Source organism: Brassica oleracea, chromosome C7, assembly GCF_000695525.1.
Source record: "Brassica oleracea var. oleracea cultivar TO1000 chromosome C7, BOL, whole genome shotgun sequence".
Classification (NCBI taxonomy): domain Eukaryota; kingdom Viridiplantae; phylum Streptophyta; class Magnoliopsida; order Brassicales; family Brassicaceae; genus Brassica; species Brassica oleracea.
The window spans coordinates 47,733,781-47,755,555 of record NC_027754.1 but is presented as its reverse complement, the minus strand read 5'-3'; the positions used below and the strand labels follow the sequence as shown (position 1 = coordinate 47,755,555).

At 36.3% G+C, this 21,775-nt stretch overlaps 3 protein-coding genes across 4 annotated transcripts; 2 read left to right on the top strand and 1 right to left on the bottom strand.

The window, feature by feature from the left end:
- Positions 1-4,800: 4,800 nt before the first annotated feature.
- LOC106301340 lies at positions 4,801-7,228 on the top strand. The gene is made up of 2 exons (XM_013737710.1): positions 4,801-5,315; positions 5,393-7,228. Exons 1-2 carry the CDS (start codon positions 4,944-4,946, stop codon positions 7,076-7,078), a joined length of 2,058 nt encoding a protein of 685 aa, XP_013593164.1. The 5' UTR covers positions 4,801-4,943; the 3' UTR covers positions 7,079-7,228.
- A 2,263-nt stretch (positions 7,229-9,491) lies between these two features.
- LOC106303986 lies at positions 9,492-10,412 on the bottom strand. 2 transcript variants are annotated; one of them, XM_013740351.1, is made up of 3 exons: positions 10,310-10,412; positions 9,996-10,183; positions 9,492-9,776 (listed from the first exon to the last, which is right to left on the bottom strand). In XM_013740351.1, exons 2-3 carry the CDS (start codon positions 10,164-10,166, stop codon positions 9,687-9,689), a joined length of 261 nt encoding a protein of 86 aa, XP_013595805.1. In that variant the 5' UTR covers positions 10,167-10,183; positions 10,310-10,412; the 3' UTR covers positions 9,492-9,686. The 2 variants fall into 2 exon arrangements, with proteins under 2 accessions (XP_013595805.1, XP_013595804.1); XM_013740350.1 differs by having other exon boundaries at positions 9,996-10,188; positions 10,311-10,412.
- Positions 10,413-15,885: 5,473 nt separating this feature from the next.
- On the top strand, positions 15,886-19,436 carry LOC106304257 (phosphoenolpyruvate carboxykinase [ATP]-like). The gene is made up of 9 exons (XM_013740666.1): positions 15,886-16,172; positions 16,706-17,056; positions 17,148-17,232; positions 17,314-17,414; positions 17,488-17,786; positions 17,856-18,029; positions 18,113-18,178; positions 18,474-18,991; positions 19,092-19,436. Exons 1-9 carry the CDS (start codon positions 15,913-15,915, stop codon positions 19,233-19,235), a joined length of 1,998 nt encoding a protein of 665 aa, XP_013596120.1. The 5' UTR covers positions 15,886-15,912; the 3' UTR covers positions 19,236-19,436.
- The last annotated feature ends 2,339 nt before the right edge of the window (positions 19,437-21,775 follow it).

Below are 21,775 nucleotides of genomic sequence, written 5' to 3'. Positions count from 1 at the left end.
ATTCACATCAAACAAGAAGGATACGCGCAAGGTATACTTGTCAAGGCGAAGATGGAGTCATGTAACTATACTCATGTTCCGATGCAAACAAGTTTGAAAATATCTAAGGCAGAGGAGGAGCCTGAGATTGATGCAACATCGTATCGAAGCACCATATGATGCTTAAGAGAGAGTCATAGAGAAGCAGTGAAGCATCTATACTCACGTTCTGATGCAACATCGTATCGAAGAAATGCGATGCACCTAGTAACGGTCTACACAAGTTCATCGGAGTTAAGAAGATCAACATACCTAAGATTCAAGTTGGAATTAAGGGGGAGAATGTTGGATAATTCCAATTAACTTGAGGAGCAAGTTAACTCATTAAAGTGAAGTTTGATGGGTTAAGGAAAAAGGAAAACATATCGAGCTTAGGAATGTTTCCATATTATTATTAGGAAAAGATGTAGCTTCTTCCTATATAAAGAGTTCTCATGGAGAGATGTTCCATCAAGAGAAACACATTGAAAGGTTTAGTTTTGAGAGAGTTTCTAAATCTAATAAGAAGAGAAGTTCTTATAATCTTTGTGTTTGTGCAACTTTAATTCGAATAAATCATATTAATGTATACAGTATACTCGTTGTTACCAGTACAATGAACCCACATGCATGAGGTCTAACCGTCTAAGCAATGACACTTGATAATATACAGTACACATGAAGTCTAAGCAATGTTAACACTTAATAATACACAGTGACAGAGACGCCAGTTTTTAGGTTTTGAATTTCGGGCAATAAAATTATATTTAACGTAAAGTGAGTAAATAGTTAAGAAAGTAACTGGTCCGGGTAGAGAAAGTTTCGTCGATAGAAAAGATCGTCTTCGTCTCCCAAAAACCTATATTTAGTATCTTGCACCTTCTCATGCATATCACGTGCCGCACGGCTCCTCTACCTCAACTCAAAAGTTTTTTTAATAAATGTAAAACTGTTAATTTTTTTTTTTTTTTTGATAACTCTGGTATCTGGGCAGCCACATTCCCAACTATCCCCCCGTAGGGGGTCCAGCGCCCCAACGGAAGGGATGTTAAATCCGATGTGGCCGGGGCTCGAAGTCGTGATGGCGGGCACCTCAGCCGAGGTTCCTTTACCACCAGACCACGAGGCCCGGTTTAAACTGTATAGGTTGAACTTTTTATAGTGACTGGGCTCACCCCGATGGGGCACCTCGCCAGAAACCGTATCCCACGTTCAGTACTGGCCGTAGCCCACCTGACGCAGGGTTTTTTTTAGCTAACCCAGTTCCACCCCGCTACCCCCGAGTATCGAACTGGCGACCTCGGGTAGTCGTGTGTGAGAAACATTCAGTACTGCCGCTAGGCCACCTGATGTTCTCCTAAACTGCATAGGTTGAACTTTTTATAGTGACTGGGCTCACCCCGAGGGGCCACCTCGCCAGAAACCGTATCCCACGTTCAGTACTGGCCGTAGCCCACCTGACGCAGGGTTTTTTTTAGCTAACCCAGTTCCACCCCGCTACCCCCGAGTATCGAACTGGCGACCTCGGGTTGTCGTGTGTGAGAAACATTCAGTACTGCCGCTAGGCCACCTGATGTTCTCCTAAACTGCATAGGTTGAACTTTTTATAGTGACTGGGCTCACCCCGAAGGGCCACCTCGCCAGAAACCTTATCCCACGTTCAGTACTGGCCGTAGCCCACCTGACGCAGGGTTTTTTTTAGCTAACCCAGTTCCACCCCGCTACCCCCGAGTATCGAACTGGCGACCTCGGGTTGTCGTGTGTGAGAAACATTCAGTACTGCCGCTAGGCCACCTGATGTTCTCAAAAAGGTGTTTTCACTTCTTTGCCGGGAACCCAAGCAATGTAAATAGTCCCTCCCAGCGCGAATCGAACCCGGGTGGCGGAAGTTACAGCCGCAACCCCTTTACCACCAGAGCTGACTCGTTCTGGTCTGTTAATTTTTTTTGACATCAAATACTCTATATATTATTAAGAAAATTCTAAGAGATTAATCTTAGAAACCATCCGAGTATCCAACTTGGAAGCCTAGTGTTTACATGGGAGAAGAGTAAACCGCTAGACAAAGCGCCTTTTGCGAAGCTATCATGTAAAACTGTTAATTAGGATCAAATTTTAGATAACATGGCAAGAAGTTACTGTCATCAAATTTATTAATAGCATCGGTAAAATTCCATTTTTTTCTAAAATAAAGTAAAAGTAAGTATTGAGTAAAAATGTTTTAACCCTACTTTATTTTTCATTCTATAATGGAGTAATGAACAAATAAAAAATAGATTATTTTATTTACAGAATAAATTTCATTATGAAGTGAGAAATAGAATAGGATTGAAATAATTTTTACTTTATGTTTACTTTTACTTCATTATAGAAGAAAAATGGTGTTGGTTTGGAGATGCCGTAAGAACATTAAAATGGTCCGTTTAACTGCTATATATATTATCTTCGAGTTCTGGGACTTCTTGTGGCTCTTGATAAATCCAGATCATTAGTGTAAACTTAACCACATGCGACTCGCCAAATTTATCCAGACGTTAGTGAACATATGTAGTTACAACGATTTGATTATCTCTTGTTTTTAATATTTATATGAATTATAATAAAACATGAGAATAAAAAGTAAGAACCGCAAGGAGAACACGTAGTGTATAAAACACTCATATGCATTGGCTTTTGAATAAATTTAACAAGTTGCAACTCTGTAATTAATAGGTACTTATCATATATAAATGGAAACCTAATTCGAATTTAATATCCGTAGAGTTTGATCTCAATTCTCTACCAGCATAACAAACAATTAACCTAATTCACATTTAATATTTGCAATTTGTTATAACAATCGCCATAAAACGACGAATGAGTACGCTTCTCAAGAATGGTTTGCTCAATCACACACACAAATTTGCATATTTGCTAAGTAAAAGTTTAGAGTTAAGAAAACGTTAATTTATTTACATGTCCGCTCTGGCCACCGGTGCGTCTCGCCTAGACGCTTTAGATTAATTCAACTAATGTTTAAAATGTTATATTATGGTATAAGATGGTTATTTTTAGTGATAAACTAATTATCATAATTTACAAGGTATATGATTCGATTCCATAAGTCTTTATCCACATGTCGAAAGAGTATAGTCCATATATTTAAAATTCAATGTAATAGGTTTGTTGGAACTTGTAGCTGTGATAAATAAATTATGCATGCCGTTGTGAATATTATTAATGTTTCAACTGGTTCTAATTGAAGTTTTTGGACGGTTGTTCTGCTGGTTCATTGTCTTTCATTTTTTTTATGTTGATACCAAATTAACTTTGAATATACAACGACAACAAACTAACAAATGAAACTATTAATAAAAAAGATTACATAACATGAAGCATTCTAAATCTGCAAAAACATCATCACCTATAATAAATACTCTACTAAACTAACTGTCTTAAGATGATAAAATGTAAATGGTAATATGGTATGTTAGCCGTAGTCTATAATTATACAGTTCCGTGTATAAGAGACTTTCTGTAGTAATGTTTAAACCATATGTATTATATGTTTTCACTTCGGATTAACATACTATATAGAAGTTTGGTAGTGTATATGTTTTCGGTGCGGCACATGGAGAAGAAAGAAACAACCAAAATGTTCTGAAACATAGGGAATGTGCGATAATTAACTATACACTTACAATAATTAGAGTACTAAGATAAATCTAGTGCTAAGTCCTAACAGTATCTTTTGTTATGTCCTAAATGTTATATACCTCCAAATTTTCTTAATTAAACAACATTATTCATTCAAACGACAAGATATTATACATATCAAACGGTGTCACTGACACCCATCCTTTTGGCGAGGAACATAAATCTTATGTAGTTGCCAAAAAATGGTTTACATATAATTTATTTTGACGACTAAAAGTTTGATATTGGTCAAAAGAAATAGACAATGTTATCAAGTAACATATATGTATAACCATTGAGTTCAGGTTTTACACCGTAGACATTAAAACACGTGAAGCATCCAAATACATGTGTGAATCAGTGCATGCGATGTGTACGTTAAAAGCTGCCGTAAAACATCTAAGACGAAATGGAAAAAGTGCTAGAAAGGCATAAAAGATAAAAATGGACCGACTCGCTACGACAAAATTTAAGTAGAGAGTACATACATACTCAGTAATGTAGGCTGCTACGGTTTAGGCGTCTCTCTGAATAAAGATCATCTTCTTCTCCATTCATTTATGATGCTCCCGTATCTTTTACTCATCACATTTAAATCCAACCATATTCATCACATTAAAATACTGATAATAAAAAGCTATTCACTAGCTTCGAATAAGTAAATAGCAACAAAAAAAATTCGCGTAATTGTATAGACATAACTGATTTTAAAATAACATATGAAATTTATGTGACTGCGTGGTAAATTTATTTCATCTCATCTTCAATATTTTAACTACAACACCTCGATTATATAATAAGAGTACCATCAACCATATTAATCCTAGTTACAGTGAACTACACCAGTTATTCGGATCTAGAATTACATCAGTAGGCTCGTAGGGTGAGTTTTTTAAATTTACTCCTGGGGAAACGCCGACGGATCTCAGACTATATAGCCAAGAACGTTAGACGAAAACCAAAGCCAAGCAGTAACTTTAAAAATTAACAGCTTTTCTAATTTTCTTGAAAATAACAAAATATCTTGATAATCCCAATAATTAAATTTCACTATTCTTTTGATTATGAAAGAAGAAAAAATGAAGGCCGCTTTTATAAGAAAAAAAAAAAAACTCAACCCCACCATTTTCTCCTGTTCTTTGTCTCTCCCACCACCACTCTCTGTATTAATTCAACCTTCATCGTTTCGCATTAAAAACTCAAAAACGTTTTCTTTCCCTCTCACAAAAGACAAAACAAGAAGTTTGAAGATGATGAACGGTTTGAAAAGAACGTTTTGGATTTCCAAACATAGAAAGACAGACGATAGAGTTGACGATCGGGCAAACCCCACTTCAAGGTTCGGTTTTTTCTCTAACCCGTCTACTCCAAAGTCCGAGACCCGACCCGATTCAGCTAGCCCCACTCTTCGTTGCCAGAGCTGGGGCGCTACGGCCGTTGCCACTCCCTCCTCGCCGTCTCTTCCCGATCTCCAGTGCATAACTTCCGGCGACGTAACTCCGACAGCGACTACGCCAAGGAGAAACAGAAGCCCTCTGTCTCTTCTCAGCCTTTCTTCCCCTTCGTCGCCGAAATCTCCGGCGAGCTTCTCTCTCCTCAAATCAAGACTCTGTTTCAATAAAGTAAGAACCAAACCCAAACTTCAAAAACAAATAGTCATCAGCTTCTTTTTTATTCACTGTTTGTTTGTTTTGAGCAGAGTAACGGCAGCAGATGTGGGATTTGCTTACAGAGCGCGAAAGCAGGGAGAGGAACGGCGATATTCACGGCGGAGTGCTCTCACACTTTTCATTTCCCGTGCGTCGCTTCACGCGCCGGTGATCTTAATCTACTCGCCGCATGCCCCGTCTGCGGCGCCTCGTGGAGAGAGACTTCACTTCTCCACGACTTAAAATCCCCGGAATCCGGATCCGAATCCAGGACCCGAGAATCGTCCAAGAAGTCCTTAAGAGTCTACAACGACGACGAGCCTTTGATCTCCTCTCCGATCTCGCCTGCCGGTTTCAACACCATACTCGAATCAGACGAAAACGACGACGAAGAAGAAGATAACGGCGGTTTCAAAGGCTTCTTCGTTAACACGCCGTCACCGTTAACGTCAAAGAAACGGTTAACTGATTCCGTTGACGTCAAGCTGTCTTCGGAAGCGGCGGTTGTGGCCGTTGCAAAAGGTAGTTACGAGACGTACTCTGTGCTGATGAAGATCAAATCTCCTCCGTTGCCTGCGTCGCGGCGCAGACCTCCCGTGGATTTAGTAACGGTTCTCGACGTCGGCGGAAGCAAGATCGAGACGGTGAGGCGAGCGATGAGGCTGGTGATTTCGTCTCTCCGGGAGAACGATCGTCTCTCGATGGTCTCGTTCTCGTCGAGCTCGAAGCGTCTATCGCCGCTGCGAAGGATGACGGCGAACGGAAGGAGAGTAGCTCGTCGGATTCTCGACGATATCTCCGGCGACGGCGAGGGGATGAGCGTGAAGGATGCTGTTAAGAAGGCTGCTAAGGTGATCGAGGATCGCCGGCAGAGAAATCTGTTCGCCACCATCTTCGTCTTAACGGATTCGGCCCATCAGGCCCAATCAGATTTCGTGTCGTCCACGCGCGTCTCTCTGTTAGAAATCCCAACGCACACTCTTTACCTCGGCGCGTGTAGCAAAGTTATCCCGGAGGACGTGTTTGCCAAACGCATCAAAGGTTTGTTGAGTGTGTCCGTACAGGATCTTACTTTACAGCTCGGGTTGGTTTCCGGATCCGGTCAAGGAGAGATTACGTCGGTTTACTCGCTATCGGGTCGACCCATTTGGCTTGGATCCGGGCTCATTCGGTTGGGTGACATGTACGGGGAAGAAGAAAGAGAAGTGTTGGTGGAACTAAAATCACCTGCATCTGGCAAGTCCCACAGAATCATGACCGTCCGATCTCGCCACGTAGATCCAACCACTCAGGAAACAAGGGACTCGGATGATAGAGCGCTTCTGATACCACGTCCTACAGCCGTCAGATCATCTTCCAACGCGAACATTGCACGACTCAGAAACGTCCACGTCAGCACAAGAGCCGTGGCAGAGTCTCGGCGACTGACCGAAGCCAGTGATTACTCGGGTGCTGAGCGAATGCTGACGTCAGCTCGAGCATTGCTGGTGCAATACGGCTTGAGTCCCGGTGACGCGTGCTTACGTGGTTTGGACACTGAGATAGCAGATTTGAACCGCGTGAGAGGTAGTAGACACGTGGCTGTGAAGAGCCCAGAGCCTGTGGCTCAGAAGACTGAGCCGTTGACACCAACTTCAGCTTGGAGAGCGGCTGAAAGATTGGCTAAGGTGGCGATCATGAAGAAGCATATGAACAGAGTCAGTGACCTCCATGGGTTTGAAAATGCTAGATTCTAGTCCGTTCTTCTGGTTTGATGTTTCTGTATTTCTTTTTCTTTAAGATAAAGTTATGTAATGAAGTGATACAAAGAAATAGAACGGTAAAAAATGGTATATGCAACATATTATTGAGTCTTACCAAATCTTTTGAAACTAGTTTTGGATATATTCACTATGGATGGCCGACTGTAATTTCATGAAAAGTAAATGGGTCAAAGGAAGTATTTTTATTTTAACTTTTTAGTTGATGTGAAATGCAGAAATAATGGTATTTTACTATTTTTGTTTGGATATATGGCTTATTTAATTTGTGGGTGCTCCATTTTTTGTATATAAAAAGGTGAAATTGGGTCACAAATATTTTCTTTAGCAACGGCGGAATTAGTCTTTGCTTTTTGTCTCATGTACTTTGTACACTGAAGAGATCTCATGATGATATAGTCTAACCTTTTAACTTGTACAACCACTTATTGTGCCACTACTGTGTTCCCCATTATAATTTCACAATTATGTTCCCCATTAACTACCAATAACACTCTAGCCAATCAGTCAAAGTGAACAAGAAATTTTTTTGCAAAGTGCTCACCATTGTTTTTGGTACGTTTAATCTGGATAGGTGTGCTCCACTCATATCCAATAATGAGTGGCATACATTGAATTGAACTCTCTCTTCATACCAATTCAACATGATGATCTTCTTTAGGATTTGGTATATGCAAGATTCAAATCATATAGCACCTCTAAAGCACCAAAAGGAAAAGTTACAAGCTCAAATAGTTTTGGTGTAAGAACTACTGAAACAGTGATGATATATCTGATTTAAAACTAACTAGTTTTCGATCCGCGCAACCGCGCGGGTTTTTGTTTTCATTTATTTTTATATAAACATTTTGTTTTCAATTCTAAATTGGTATATATTATAAAATATATGTGTCTATCAATTTTTAAAACATAATACGTTTACGGTATATTTTTTTCATTGAATATATTGTTTCAAACTTTCACATGTATTTGTATCTTCTTATATATACGGATTATTATTTCATTATTAAAATCATAACTATATATATAAAGATTAGTAAAATATTGTTTTATTGTCATATTCAAAAATATTGTAACATTTCACAAATTTAGAAAGTTTTTTAAAAATTAAACTTTTCGCTTCATAGATTTATATTATCGAGTAAATAATTAAACATTTAGTTTTTGTTTAATTTTTAAAATAAACTATATAGTTTAAAATTTGTTTTCATTGGTTTAAGGTAGTAAATATTAATCAATGTTAGATAATATGATTTTTTTTATTTAAAAAAAATCTTTATAATTTTAAAAGTTAACATCGACAAATATTTAAATAATTAACATATGAAGGTATAATATTACAACATTAAATTATATATATTTAATTTATACTATTTATAAATTCAATGGATTATCTATTGTTTAAATCCAGTTATTGATAGCCCAATAAAAATTTCTGGTAGGCCCAAAATATAAATGATAAGATTAGAGATTAAATGTAACATGATTTTCTAGGAATAGGTCCGTTAGGTCTATTTAAAAAAAAACACACATGAATCAAGGTTGTGACTAATGTTTTAGCGTATAAGATTTTGGAAATGCAAAGAATTTATATATTTAGAAAGTTGAACAAACAAGTAGCAACACAAACACGGTCTTATGGGATGTCCAAAACTTCCCTGGATTTTTTTTTTGGTACATAAAAGTCCATCAAAACAAAACACAGAATACATTTACATTTTTGGCTTCGTTTCAGAAATGTAACTGCCTACACCTTGAGATGTCTACATCGGATGGGCAACAAGGACATTTGAAAGACGACTTAGCACCATTCGTCGACATTTTGTTGATAGATCTATGTTTTCTCGCTAGTTGAGAGCTTCTTGAGATATCTCTAGAAGTAGAAAACGTAATCTGTGAAGCTTCGTCTCAGAGATCAGACCTCGCTTGCTTTAGTTTATCTGAGTTTGTGGTTACCCGGTTAAGAGCTGCTCCAAGTTCTCCCCTCTTCATAGCTTCTAAATCTCATACATCTCCAAGAAAGATTGTCTTGTTGTTGCACTCTCAGTGACTAACATTTGGGCTCTCCTCTCCCCTATTAAATTTTTTTGATATGATGATTTAGAAACATTAATGGATTATTTTGTTCAATCTCTAGGCCCAAATGTTAGTTGCCAAATTTTTCTGTGTATATAGCGAAAGATGTCTTCCAGTCTAGAAATTGAACAAAATAATCCATTAATGTTTCTAAATCATCATATATGCATTAGATTGCGAATAATTTGAACAATGTAGAGACTAATATAGATAAATTAATAGAAAATAAGAAGAATAATGCAAGTAAAACAGTTAATCAGGATGGCAATTTGATGGAATAGAGTATATGATGCAGATAGAGTTTGATAGAATATTGAAGAATTGTCTTTATAGTTGTTATCGATACATCAAAGCAAAACTTAGATGTCTGATGAAAACCACTATTTGAATGGCAAACATAAAAACACAAGCGTGCAAAAACATTGCATTGGTTTGAGAAGATTCCAGCAAAGACAGATTATTATTACACTAGTAATGAAAATGAAAAAAAAAAAAAAAAGGCTTAGATTCAGTGCTCTTTTTCGTAATCATCCTTGGTTCCAAAGTTCTTGCACCATATCTGTGAAGGAATAGGACGTACCGGCATGTGTGGCCTTTGCTGAAAGATCAAAAACAAAAGGCCATAAAATTCTCAAAATCCTAAACACTAAACAGTAATATAGCATGAAAATAACAACGTCTCAAGGGCTAGAAGTTAATTCAAAAGGTTGCAACTTTGAATCGAAATAATCAAAAAAAAAAGGTTGGACTTTGGAGAGCTCAAGAGATTCAAAAGGTTGTAACTTTGAATCGAACATATTTCAAAAGACCGAGATACCTCGAGCTCAGCAGATTTCATGGCGATGGGGATGCAGACAAGGAACACGCCGAACATAGCAAAGGCTGTGTTCCGACGCCAGTGCTTGGGCCTACAGTAAGGCCCACCAGACATGCTCCATACCTTCGCTCTAAAATCGCCTCCGTGTCCATTCTCTGCTCCTCCTCCCATCGGATCCCCTTTTTTTTTTTTCCTAATTGGAATCAACGAAGATTAACAGATCCACCATCTCAAGTCATTTTCCCCGCTTACTAACGACGACACTGATGGCAGATTCTCCGAATTGTGTATTATTATTAGAGGGGAAGATCGTACCTGAGATCGAGAGGTGGAAGATGAAGAAGATTGGGATCGTCTCTTCGCTTTATCGAGAGGGATGTAACAAAACGAGATTTTCTGGTGTGCTTCTTCTCATCTCATCACTCCTTCAGATTATTATCATTTGATTTGTCAACAATGAATCTTAGCCGTTGGATTTATCGAATCATGTTACAGACGGACGGTTCTCCTTCTTCTTAGATATTTGGGTCTTCTGTAATTAAAAAGCCCATTACAAGCGAAGAGGAAGCCCAATACTGGAGTAGGACTTACTGTTGGTAATCTTTTGAGGTTTTAAACTTCGAGAATTGGCCAGCGTAGTGTAACCAACATTACAAGTTTACATAACGTCGGAGTCAAATTATTGCAACTTTATGTTAGGAACTTAATTCCAAAAATTTATAATCGTTTGCTTTTTGAATCTTCCTTAGTTTGTAAATGGTGTGTTGTTAGCAATTTAAGTGTGCATGCTACGTTGTAACAGAAAATGTAACAGAAAACTATGCATAAATGTGTTTAATTATGAACCCAATATTATAAGTACAACCACTCAGTTTTAGCCAATCGAAAACCACGGGAAACTTTGTCACATAATTGGAAAATCAAAGCATGCAGGACATATGTAAGAAGACTGCGAAAAGTGTGGAAAAAAATAAAAACATTATCTAAAATTAAAATCTATTAACCGTGCCTCGTGGTCTGGTGGTAAAGGAACCTCGGCTGAGGTGCCCGCCATCACGACTTCGAGCCCCGGCCACAGCGGATTTAACATCCCTTCCGTTGGGGCGCTGGACCCCCTACGGAGATAGTTGGGAATGTGGCTGCCCAGATATCAGAGTTATCAAAAAAAAAAAAAAATTAAAATCTATTTTTGTCAGGAACACATGATGCGTTTAGTTATAAGATCAGTAGAATACTACTCTCTTTGGTGGAATGTGAAATTGAAAAGAAAAAGAGGGAAGAATGAATCAACCTCCCCAGCAAGGAGACAGAACTAGAATCTGTAATGGAAACATAACAATTAATATGAGAAAGAACCAATGAAGAATCATAAGTGAAATTTGGAGAACAACTATTGCTTTCTCGATATGTTTAACACGGAATTAAGATTCAAATTAATATCAACTTTTCTCTTTTGAATATGGATCATTGATGTAAACATCTATCGGTCACGGCCACAACCGAAAGCAAAAAAATTGCTTAATTTATTTCCTCATATTGTTCCATATTCTTATTGAATTTTCAAACTCGCAAGTTTATAGGGACGTTGTGGTGATTAGAGTCCCATCAACCCGATCGAATTGGATCGGGCTAACATAAAAGGTATTACAAAGAATCATAATTAATACATTCTGGTCCAAATTACTTAGATGATCAATAGCAAATTAATCTAGATTTGGACAATTTACAGTACTGAGCTTATATGAAAAATATGGATTAGTCTATTGTCTAGCACTACAAGCATGGATATGGAATATGTGTATAGATTTAAATTTAGTATTTGTCTTTTGAAGCAATTTTATTTGTCTTTCAGAGCTAGATCCCATAACATTGATATCGTACCGCAAAAACTTGGTTAGGTAAATGCATATTTATGTGCATTTTATGATTAACGGCGAGTTGTTATAAAAACATCTTTGTCATCATATTCATGTGCATTTCAAAATTTATACAAATTTAGTTAATATAAAAAATGACACCAAAAAAAACAGAAGCATATTCGTCGACCCCCACCTTTTTGGTATTGCTAAAGTTTGTTTATATACAAAGTTTGTTTTATTTGTACTCATGCGCCCATGCCTGCATGCAAATTGCCGTGTCTCTTATAAAATTATTCTCTTTTGTTTTGAACAAACCATACTTTCATAAATTATTCTCATTCGCGGTACTTTGTGAATAACAATCTTCTTCTTTTTTGTCTTCGACAAAATAATTTTATTTTTCTGTCAACTATCATAACGTTCCTTAAAGTAACAGATTCATATAAAACGCAATATGAACTAATTATAAATTAGTGTTCGTATTCATCTGTTTCAGACTTGCGTGTCCTCTCGTGAATCCACTTCCTTTGAGATGCGTGCCCATCTCCTAAAATACAATCGGAGCTGTGTATAATCTTTCGATATATTTTTCTAAACGATCAAGCGAATTTCAGTACTGTAAAGTTTATTACAATAGATAAAATACTTATATATCTTTCAGTTTGGTTGATGTTGGACACAAAAATTTCATCAAATCATGAGATGATCTGATTACACAATCATCTCACCGCAAATAGCCATATTGGAATTTGTATCGAGCACAACTTCAAGTCGAATGTGACTAGTCTTTCTCTAAAGTCAATTTACTTACACCTTTTCAAAGAAGTAACTAGTATACTTTGGGGAATTATAAACATTTTTTTTGAAAATATTAATATTTGTATAGTTTAAATAATTATATTTTTATATATAATTTATATAAAAAAATTGAAGACCAAGACCAATAATTTATAAGAAGATTGTGTTCAGATCTGGTCCTAACGATCCTATAAATAAAATATATACCATGATAATAGAACAAAAGAGAATAAAACGAATGTTCTTATTGATACATATAATACACTTGCGAGAAAGAATATACTAAAAATAAGATTTCAAAACAACTAAAATAGGATGAACCTACTAAAATACCGTCTGCTCATAATATATTTATTTTTATTTTTTTAGCTAAAAAATAAATCGGAAAACAACTTGTTAACAATGACACTTGCAACATTTATATAATAAAGCAAACTTTCAAATCGTAAAATCATTTTCCACTACACCATTATGCAACTCACTGTTTTTTTGCTAGTTTTAAAATGTGTTGAATGAAAACAAAGTTGCTTGCTGAAGGATTTATTTCCCATAAGACGAAGACCTGTAAAATAGAAATAATTTTAATGTGCGTCTAAAAGCATGATTATTGGAGTGTTCTTAAAATGAGATTTTTAACGGAATATAAGAACCTGACTCTTAACTTTTAATTAAAAAATCTAAAAATCGTCTCTTAAATAAGAATTTTAAGAGACAGTTCTTAAGTTTTTTAGTTAAAAGTTAAGAGACGGATTCTTATATTCCTATAAGAACTTTAATCTAAGAATCTCCCAATAATGATAAACAAGAAAAAAGTCAAATCTTATCGCTGATTATGAAGAAGTTGAATTTTTGATAAAATGCCACACAAACAGAAAAGGACAAAATTGCTATGGAACGAAGAAGAATGCTGTGACATTTGGATCAATACATATTAAATAATAAGTGTTACTTTTATTCAGATATATATTTTAAAAATAAAATGGGGATATTATTGAATTTTCAGATTTAAAAAATATTTTCGTTTTTAATTTTATTAAATTCAAGTAGTAGATTTTGATATATCTGTTGTGGTTTTGAATATGTTTTGGTGGATTTTATAAGTTATAAATTTAAATCACATAGATTTATATGGAATTCAAAATCATTTTAGTTAAAATCACGATAACTTTTATAATTCACCCAAATCATTTCAAACTCATTAAATATCACATCATTTCAAATTTTATCAAATACTATATTGTATATAAACATTAAGTAAAATAAAAGATGAGGGAATATCAAATAATTGTCATCTTATAAGTTAGTTTCTGAAAGTAAGTTCTACTTTTGAGAAATCATAAAGTAATATTATACTCTAATATTGTTGTTTTCATCAATGCATTAATTTTATATTCTTTGAAAAGAACAAGTAGTCTACAGCGTGACAAATGCTCAATGGATGTCTAAAGAGGATCTCAACACTGAAGTGAAGATTTTTTTTTACCAAATATATTAATTTCATTTAAAAATGATGCAAGTTTATAACAGGGTTACAAAACTTTAAGAACAATCAGTGTCATATTGGAAAAAAAAGTGGAAAAGCAAGACAACTCTAGGAAGAAACATACAATGTTGTGTTGTTCACTCGTACTGAAGCCAAAGTTTCATTAGGTCTCTGAATTTAGGATTGATCAATCTTTCCCGAAAATGAAATCAGGAATAAAGCGGTAGATGGTTTGAAGAGATGAGCGGATGTTGTAGTTGTGTTGTCCTGAAATCTTCTATTCCTCTCGAGCCAAATGTTGTACGCTCATTTGAGAAGCTTGGATGCTGAACGCTCATTCATGGTTAACTGGTCATTGAGTGATATCCAAATGTGGAAATGAAGACTCGTGTTGTATGAGTATCGTCTAACCTTTCTCATACATTTTTTTATTAATATATGAACAAAATATTTTTAAAAACTTATGAGATGGAAATGCTCTTTTTTTTGGTTAAGTACGTGAATTTCATTAAACGAGTAATGATGTAGGGAGATACAATCGGCTTAGATGAATCTAATCCTAATGTACCTAGTCCCTAAGTCACAAGACAAAGCAGCGGTGCCTTAGAAAGCCACAAAAAAATTACAAGGACTCACTACGACAATGAAGGTTCAAAACACGACCGTAAGGAAGTGAACGAAGCTTAGCTAAAACTATGCTTCACCAACAACCATTTAACTTGCAGGAGACCAAAGCGATTATCTTGAAGTCGGAACCTACATCAAGTCGCAATAGTCAATAGAGAACACAACCGGAGATGGAAGTGCTCTTAGGCTAGGCATATACCTAATACCTGAGAATAGTTAATATCTAAATTTTAATAACTGGTCCGTGAGCATAGCCGTATATAAACTTTGCAAAAGAAGTGATCCGAGGAAAAGCTACCTAGAAAAGTTGGTTTCACTAATGGGTACTCCAATTTGCTAAGCAGCGACATAAACGGCACAGAGTGGGCAATCTAGTTTAGAAATGAGTTAACCACAATGAAAAAGAGTGACCTAATCAACCACAGTAAACTAATCAAATTATGGAGATGAACAATCTGAAACAGGTATAGTAGCTAATCAAGTTGGGAAGATGCAACACAACTGAGATTAGCAAGAACCACACAGAATAGGTATCTCAAAATAGATGAAGATATTCGTTTTTTGAAAACGTATACTAATATGATATTACATACAAAAATGGCAGATGGAACTAAAAATAATAAAAGTTAAACTGTTTCACATATATAAAAAGAAAAAGAAAACCAAATGGTTTATAACCGTAAATGCATTCTCACCTTATGATATATCTTTTGAAGATGAATTTTACTTTTAAACTTTAAAATTTAGGACCAAACTTCACAAATGAAAATAATTAATATCCAAACTCTAAGGAACGTGTTACAAACTACATGAATTTTAATCGTAGAATAGCATCTATTGAGTTTTATTTTCTATAAAAAAAACTCGTATATTATTTTTTTCCAAATACAAAATAGCTAAATAAAAATTAAATTATCTTACATTATCGAGTGGGACCCATAATAAATAGAAGACCTATCTTTAACATACATTAACTATAGTTAACTCTCTTGTTGACAAAAACTCAACAGTTAGCTCTCTCAAACCATTGATCACAGTTAAAGGTTAACCATGGTTTAGAAAATCGAACCTTTAAAAGGCACACTTTCGCTTCGAAACATTTCATCATCTCTTGTATCAATTCTATAGTAAGCAGCATAAACAGGAAAAGATGTCGGCCGGTAATGGAAACGCAAACGGTGACGGAGGGTTTAGCTTCCCGAAAGGACCAGCTATACCAAAGATAACGACGGGAGCTAAAAGGGATAACGAAATATGCCACGATGACAGTGGTCCGACTGTGAAGGCGACGACGCTCGATGAGCTTCACTCTTTACAGAAGAAGCGTTCTGCTCCCACCACTCCTATTAACCAAAGCGGCGCTGCCTTCTCCGAGGAGGAACGCCAGAAGATTCAGCTTCAGTCTATCAGGTAAACATTATAACCTGTGTTTCTTAACATATTATATTGTTTATAGTCGTAAACAAGTTCGTGTGTTCCAAAAAAAGACATAACAAATTCTATAAATATGTTGTCTTTTATAAAAAGAGTTCCAACAAAATATTTATATTGAATTAAGCAAGATATTGATTTTTCATGTGAGTCGTTTTCATAAGAAAGAAGAATTTTTCTTTTTGTCAATCATAAAGAAAAACAAAATCAAGTGTTCTTTCAAAAAAAAACAAAAGAAAAAACAAAACTCCTTTTCATTTGTTGAATTGAATTGTCTTTTACCTAGATATATTTATATTAAATTTATGAAATTTTCCAACGTGAAGCACTAAACTTGAAAATTTTCAATTAATCTTTCTTCCATTTTTGCGCAATATATAATTTTTTTGCAAGGCTTTAGCTTACAAAAAGAATTTAATGCGACATAATGACTATTAACCAAAAAAATATGTAACATGACCGTGGTATAAAGCGACACGTAGATAATAAAATGAATGTTGTGGGTGACACAGTGCATCGTTGGCCTCGCTGACGAGAGAATCTGGACCCAAAGTGGTGAGAGGAGACCCGGCTGAGAAAAAGGCCGACGGTACCACTACTCCGGCGTACGCACACGGCCAGCATCAATCCATCTTCTCTCCAGCGTTGGGAGCTGTAAGTGATAGCTCCTTGAAGTTCACCCACGTCCTCTACAACCTTTCTCCCGCAGAGCTCTACGAGCAAGCTATCAAGTACGAGAAAGGTTCGTTCATCACTTCCAATGGAGCTTTGGCTACGCTTTCCGGTGCCAAAACTGGTCGTGCTCCGAGGGATAAGCGTGTCGTTAGAGATGCGACTACAGAGGACGAGCTTTGGTGGGGAAAGTGAGTATCCTCTGTTATGCTCTGTTTTTCCTCTGTTTTGCTCTGTTTCAGTGTATGATGGAATGATCAAAGATCAAAAAATTTGATTCAGGGGCTCGCCGAATATCGAAATGGATGAACATACATTCACGGTGAACAGAGAAAGAGCCGTTGATTACTTGAACTCCTTGGAGAAGGTATAAAACTAGCTTTGAATCAGCATCTGTGATCTTTAGCGGCTGATGAACTACTTGTTACTGTTTGGGGGGATTGTATAGGTGTTTGTGAATGATCAGTTCTTGAACTGGGACCCGGAGAACAGAATCAAAGTCAGGATTGTCTCAGCTAGAGCTTACCATTCACTCTTCATGCACAACATGTAAGTTAAAAAAAAAAAAAAAAACAATCCTTTATTGTTTGTTCTGTAACTGGATAACTGGTGAGGGTGGCAGGTGTATCCGGCCAACACCGGAGGAGCTTGAGAGCTTCGGTACTCCGGACTTCACTATATACAACGCTGGACAGTTTCCGTGTAACCGTTACACTCACTACATGACGTCATCCACTAGCGTAGACTTGAATCTTAGCAGGAGGGAAATGGTTATACTCGGCACTCAATATGCTGGTGAGATGAAGAAGGGACTTTTCAGTGTGATGCATTACCTTATGCCTAAGCGTCGGATTCTCTCCCTTCACTCTGGTTGCAATATGGGAAAAGATGGAGATGTTGCTCTCTTCTTTGGACTTTCAGGTATACTAGTAGTAGTTAGTGACATCATGGTGAAGGGAAAGATAAGTCTTATGAATGTTGTTTTTTCAGGTACTGGAAAGACGACGCTGTCTACTGATCACAACAGGTACATGATAGGAGATGATGAGCATTGTTGGACTGAGACTGGTGTTTCGAACATTGAGGGTGGATGCTATGCTAAGTGCGTTGATCTTTCGAGGGAGAAGGAGCCTGATATTTGGAACGCCATCAAGTTTGGAACAGGTAAAAAGAATACACAATACATAAAAACTGTTTCAAGAGCACAAACTCAAGAACAATATGGTTCTGATTTAATCTTTTTGCAGTTTTGGAAAATGTTGTGTTTGATGAACATACCAGAGAAGTTGATTACTCTGATAAATCCGTTACAGGTAAAAATAAATAAAGTCTTTCGTTTTGGTGATTGTTAGCTCAACTAGAAAAAAACCCTGATTTTTTTTGTTTGAATGAATGTTAAATTTATTCATATAAAAAAAACCAATTTTTTACATCATGTGTAACTATTGTTTAAGGAATAAAGAATAAAAAATAATATAAAAAAACTCTGAATTTTGTGTCTGAGTTCTCCGGTTCGAATTGCCGCTGGAACAAAAATAATATTACATGTGAGTTCCCGTATTTAAAAAAAAACAAAGTGATCATCGTTCGATTCTTCTTGCTTTGCAGAGAACACACGTGCTGCATACCCTATTGAGTTCATTCCAAACGCGAAAATACCGTGCGTTGGTCCACACCCGAAAAACGTGATTCTTCTGGCATGTGACGCCTTTGGTGTTCTCCCGCCTGTGAGCAAGCTTAATCTTGCACAAACCATGTACCACTTCATCAGTGGTTACACTGCTCTGGTTGCGGGCACGGAGGACGGCATAAAGGAGCCAACAGCAACATTCTCAGCATGCTTTGGTGCAGCTTTCATAATGTTGCATCCAACAAAGTATGCGGCTATGTTAGCCGAGAAGATGAAGAGGCAAGGCGCTACTGGATGGCTCGTTAACACTGGTTGGTCCGGTGGCAGCTACGGTGTTGGAAACAGGATCAAGCTGGCGTATACTAGGAAGATCATCGATGCAATCCATTCAGGGAGCTTGTTGAAGGCTAACTACAAGAAAACAGATATTTTTGGGTTTGAAATCCCAACTGAGATTGAAGGGATACCTTCGGAGATCCTGGATCCTGTCAACTCGGTTAGTTTCTGCAAAATCTTTTTCTTTTTTTTTAAAAAAAAATGCTAGTAACAGATTGAATAATGAAACCATATTTGTTTGGTTTGATGAAAAATTGCAGTGGTCTGATAAGAACGCACATAAGGAAACTCTGTTGAAGCTGGGAGGTTTGTTCAAGAAGAACTTTGAGACGTTTGCTAATCATAAGATTGGTGTGGATGGTAAGCTTACGGAGGAGATTCTCTCTGCTGGTCCTATCTTTTAAGAGAGAACTACTATGATGTTGTCAAAAGAAAAAAGTTTATGATAAATAAGACTTGTGACTCCTGTCGTGTAAGAAAAAAATTCATATGAAGTGGTCTCTCAAGCAAAAGGAACTTCCAAACGTGTTGGTTATGACTTATGAACCATATATGTAATTTGACTTCATCTATTGTTGTTTATTAAAGTTGGGACTTTTGTCATATTTTTTTGCGTTAGGCTCATACAAGAGTCTTTTGTTTCTTATACGTGAAAAATAAATAAATGGGAAATTAAGTTTTAATCTTACAAGAAGTAAAGCATATATACATTTTGGTTCATTTTGAGCATGATTATGCTAAACGGGTAGGATAATGTGATGAGCAAATAGTAATTTGCTATTTGCTCAACCATTGAAGCAAGCAAACCTCATCAGGAAAATGTCAGAAGAAGATGAAGAGGAGTTGTGAATGATTAGAGAGATGTGCAAGACTGATAATTTTGGTCCGGGCGTGATTTAGAAGATTATGATGATATGGAAACTAGCTTAGAAGACTTAAAAACAGTCAAGAGGAAGATATCCCGCTTTGGAAACAGAGAGATGGGAAGTTTGATAATAGGTTCTCAACAAAGAAGACTTGGCTGCAGTTGAGACAAAATCAACAAGCTTGTGTATGGAACAAGGGAATATGGTTTCTCCAAACCGAAGTATTCTTTCCTCCTCTGGGTTGCTCTGCGCAATCGTTTGCAATCCTGTGATAAGATGCACGTGGAATAATGCAGTATATCAGACTTGTGTATTGTGTAATGAAGCTGATGAGACTTATCACCACCTCTTCTTCAGCTGTCGTTATACTAAGCAAATATGGAAGACTCTTGTAGGGGGAATTTTGCAAGGGACCTTTACCACCGATTGGAATGAGATCATTGAGATGATTTCTAATCCAACTCTCACCCCTACAAAGACCTTTCTTCTTCGATACACCTTTCAAGCAACGGTGCATGTGCGATTTGGAGGGAACGCAATACTCGCAGGAATGGTGAACAGCCGAAACATACAGCCTGTCTCATTAAACTTGTGGACAAGACAGTCAGGCTTAGACTGCTATCAGTTAAAGGGCAGGGAAATAAATATCTGGAAGAAGGACTGGTCATTTGGTTTGGATCTCTTCAAGAGCAATCCTAAACTTGGAGAATCGCAAGCTTGCTTGCCTTCGATAGAGTTCATTTTTTTTATTTTTTAACAAAAAGCTGAAGCACTTGATGTACAAAGTTTTTGATTGAATAAAATTTTACGTTCATTAAAAAAAAAAAAACCGAAGCTACGCTATATGTTTTTTCTTTCTAGTACATTGTATAGGGCAAATTTTGAATGTTTGATTCTTTTATGTGTAAAATTTCGTAAGGGAATTTTGATCCTTGTTTAGAAAAATGATAATTGTTTGTTAAACCAAAACTTATTATTAAAACCGAACATTCAATGTAAACCTGTAATTTAGTTGTTAAACTAATTACCATTAAACCTAACTAAATCTGGCCTAAACATGCTTGTCATCCTCATATGAGTCTCTTCTTCCTCAGTTCAAACTTGATGTGTAGGTCGCTTGTAAAGAAAAATTGTTTATCTTTGGTATGTTAGTAATTAGTCGCAATGGATTTAAAAGAAAAAAAAAAAAATCTCTCGATGCTGTTTTCTTTTATTATAAAAGTCTAATATTTCAAGTAGCTAGGTTGGGAACAAATGGTGCCAAAGAATGACAGCATGGAGAGACCAATTCAGGTTAGAAACCGTTGGCTAAATTCATCACATTACACAAAATCTATACATCATTCATTTGAAATGGTTTATCAACTACGAAGAAGAAAAATTAAAAGACAAAGATCACACGCCAAAATTGCAGTATTGACTCTTGAATGAGTATGCATTAATAATATTTCTGGTATAACAACATAAGAATATGTCGTGGTGAGATCTTTATGTCTTTGGAGAACATCAAAAGAGTCTTTTCATGGCTCTAAAGAACGCAACAACAAGAAAGTAACATATAATAAACCGGTGTTTGATATAAACACCAGGTTATCATTTAATTATTGCACATTTTCCATCAGTATCTCTTTCTAATTAACAAAATGTATGGAACAAATAATAAAAATTAACTTGGATAATTTTTATGTTTTGAAATCATCAAATGATTATTGTTGCGACTTGTGCATTAAAAATCAATACAAGAAATTAATTTAATATCAAACGGAAGAAGTAAAAAACACATAATAACGAAGGCAGATCGAGAGACTAATTCAAATTAGAAAACATTATTTGACTAGTTACATAGATTGATTCAAGAATAAGAGATTATAAATATAGAGAGATTCGAATGAATGGATGATAATATTGCAAAACACCGTACTTTTCCTCTCGTTAATCCCAACAAAAAATGGATGGCGAAGAAAGACCAAATTTCACAAAGAGATGCCGTCTCTCTGATCCTCTTTTTCCTCACTCGCTTCGCCGTCGAGACAATCCTCCTCCTTCGGAGTGCTTTAGGTGCGGACCAGTACGTTATG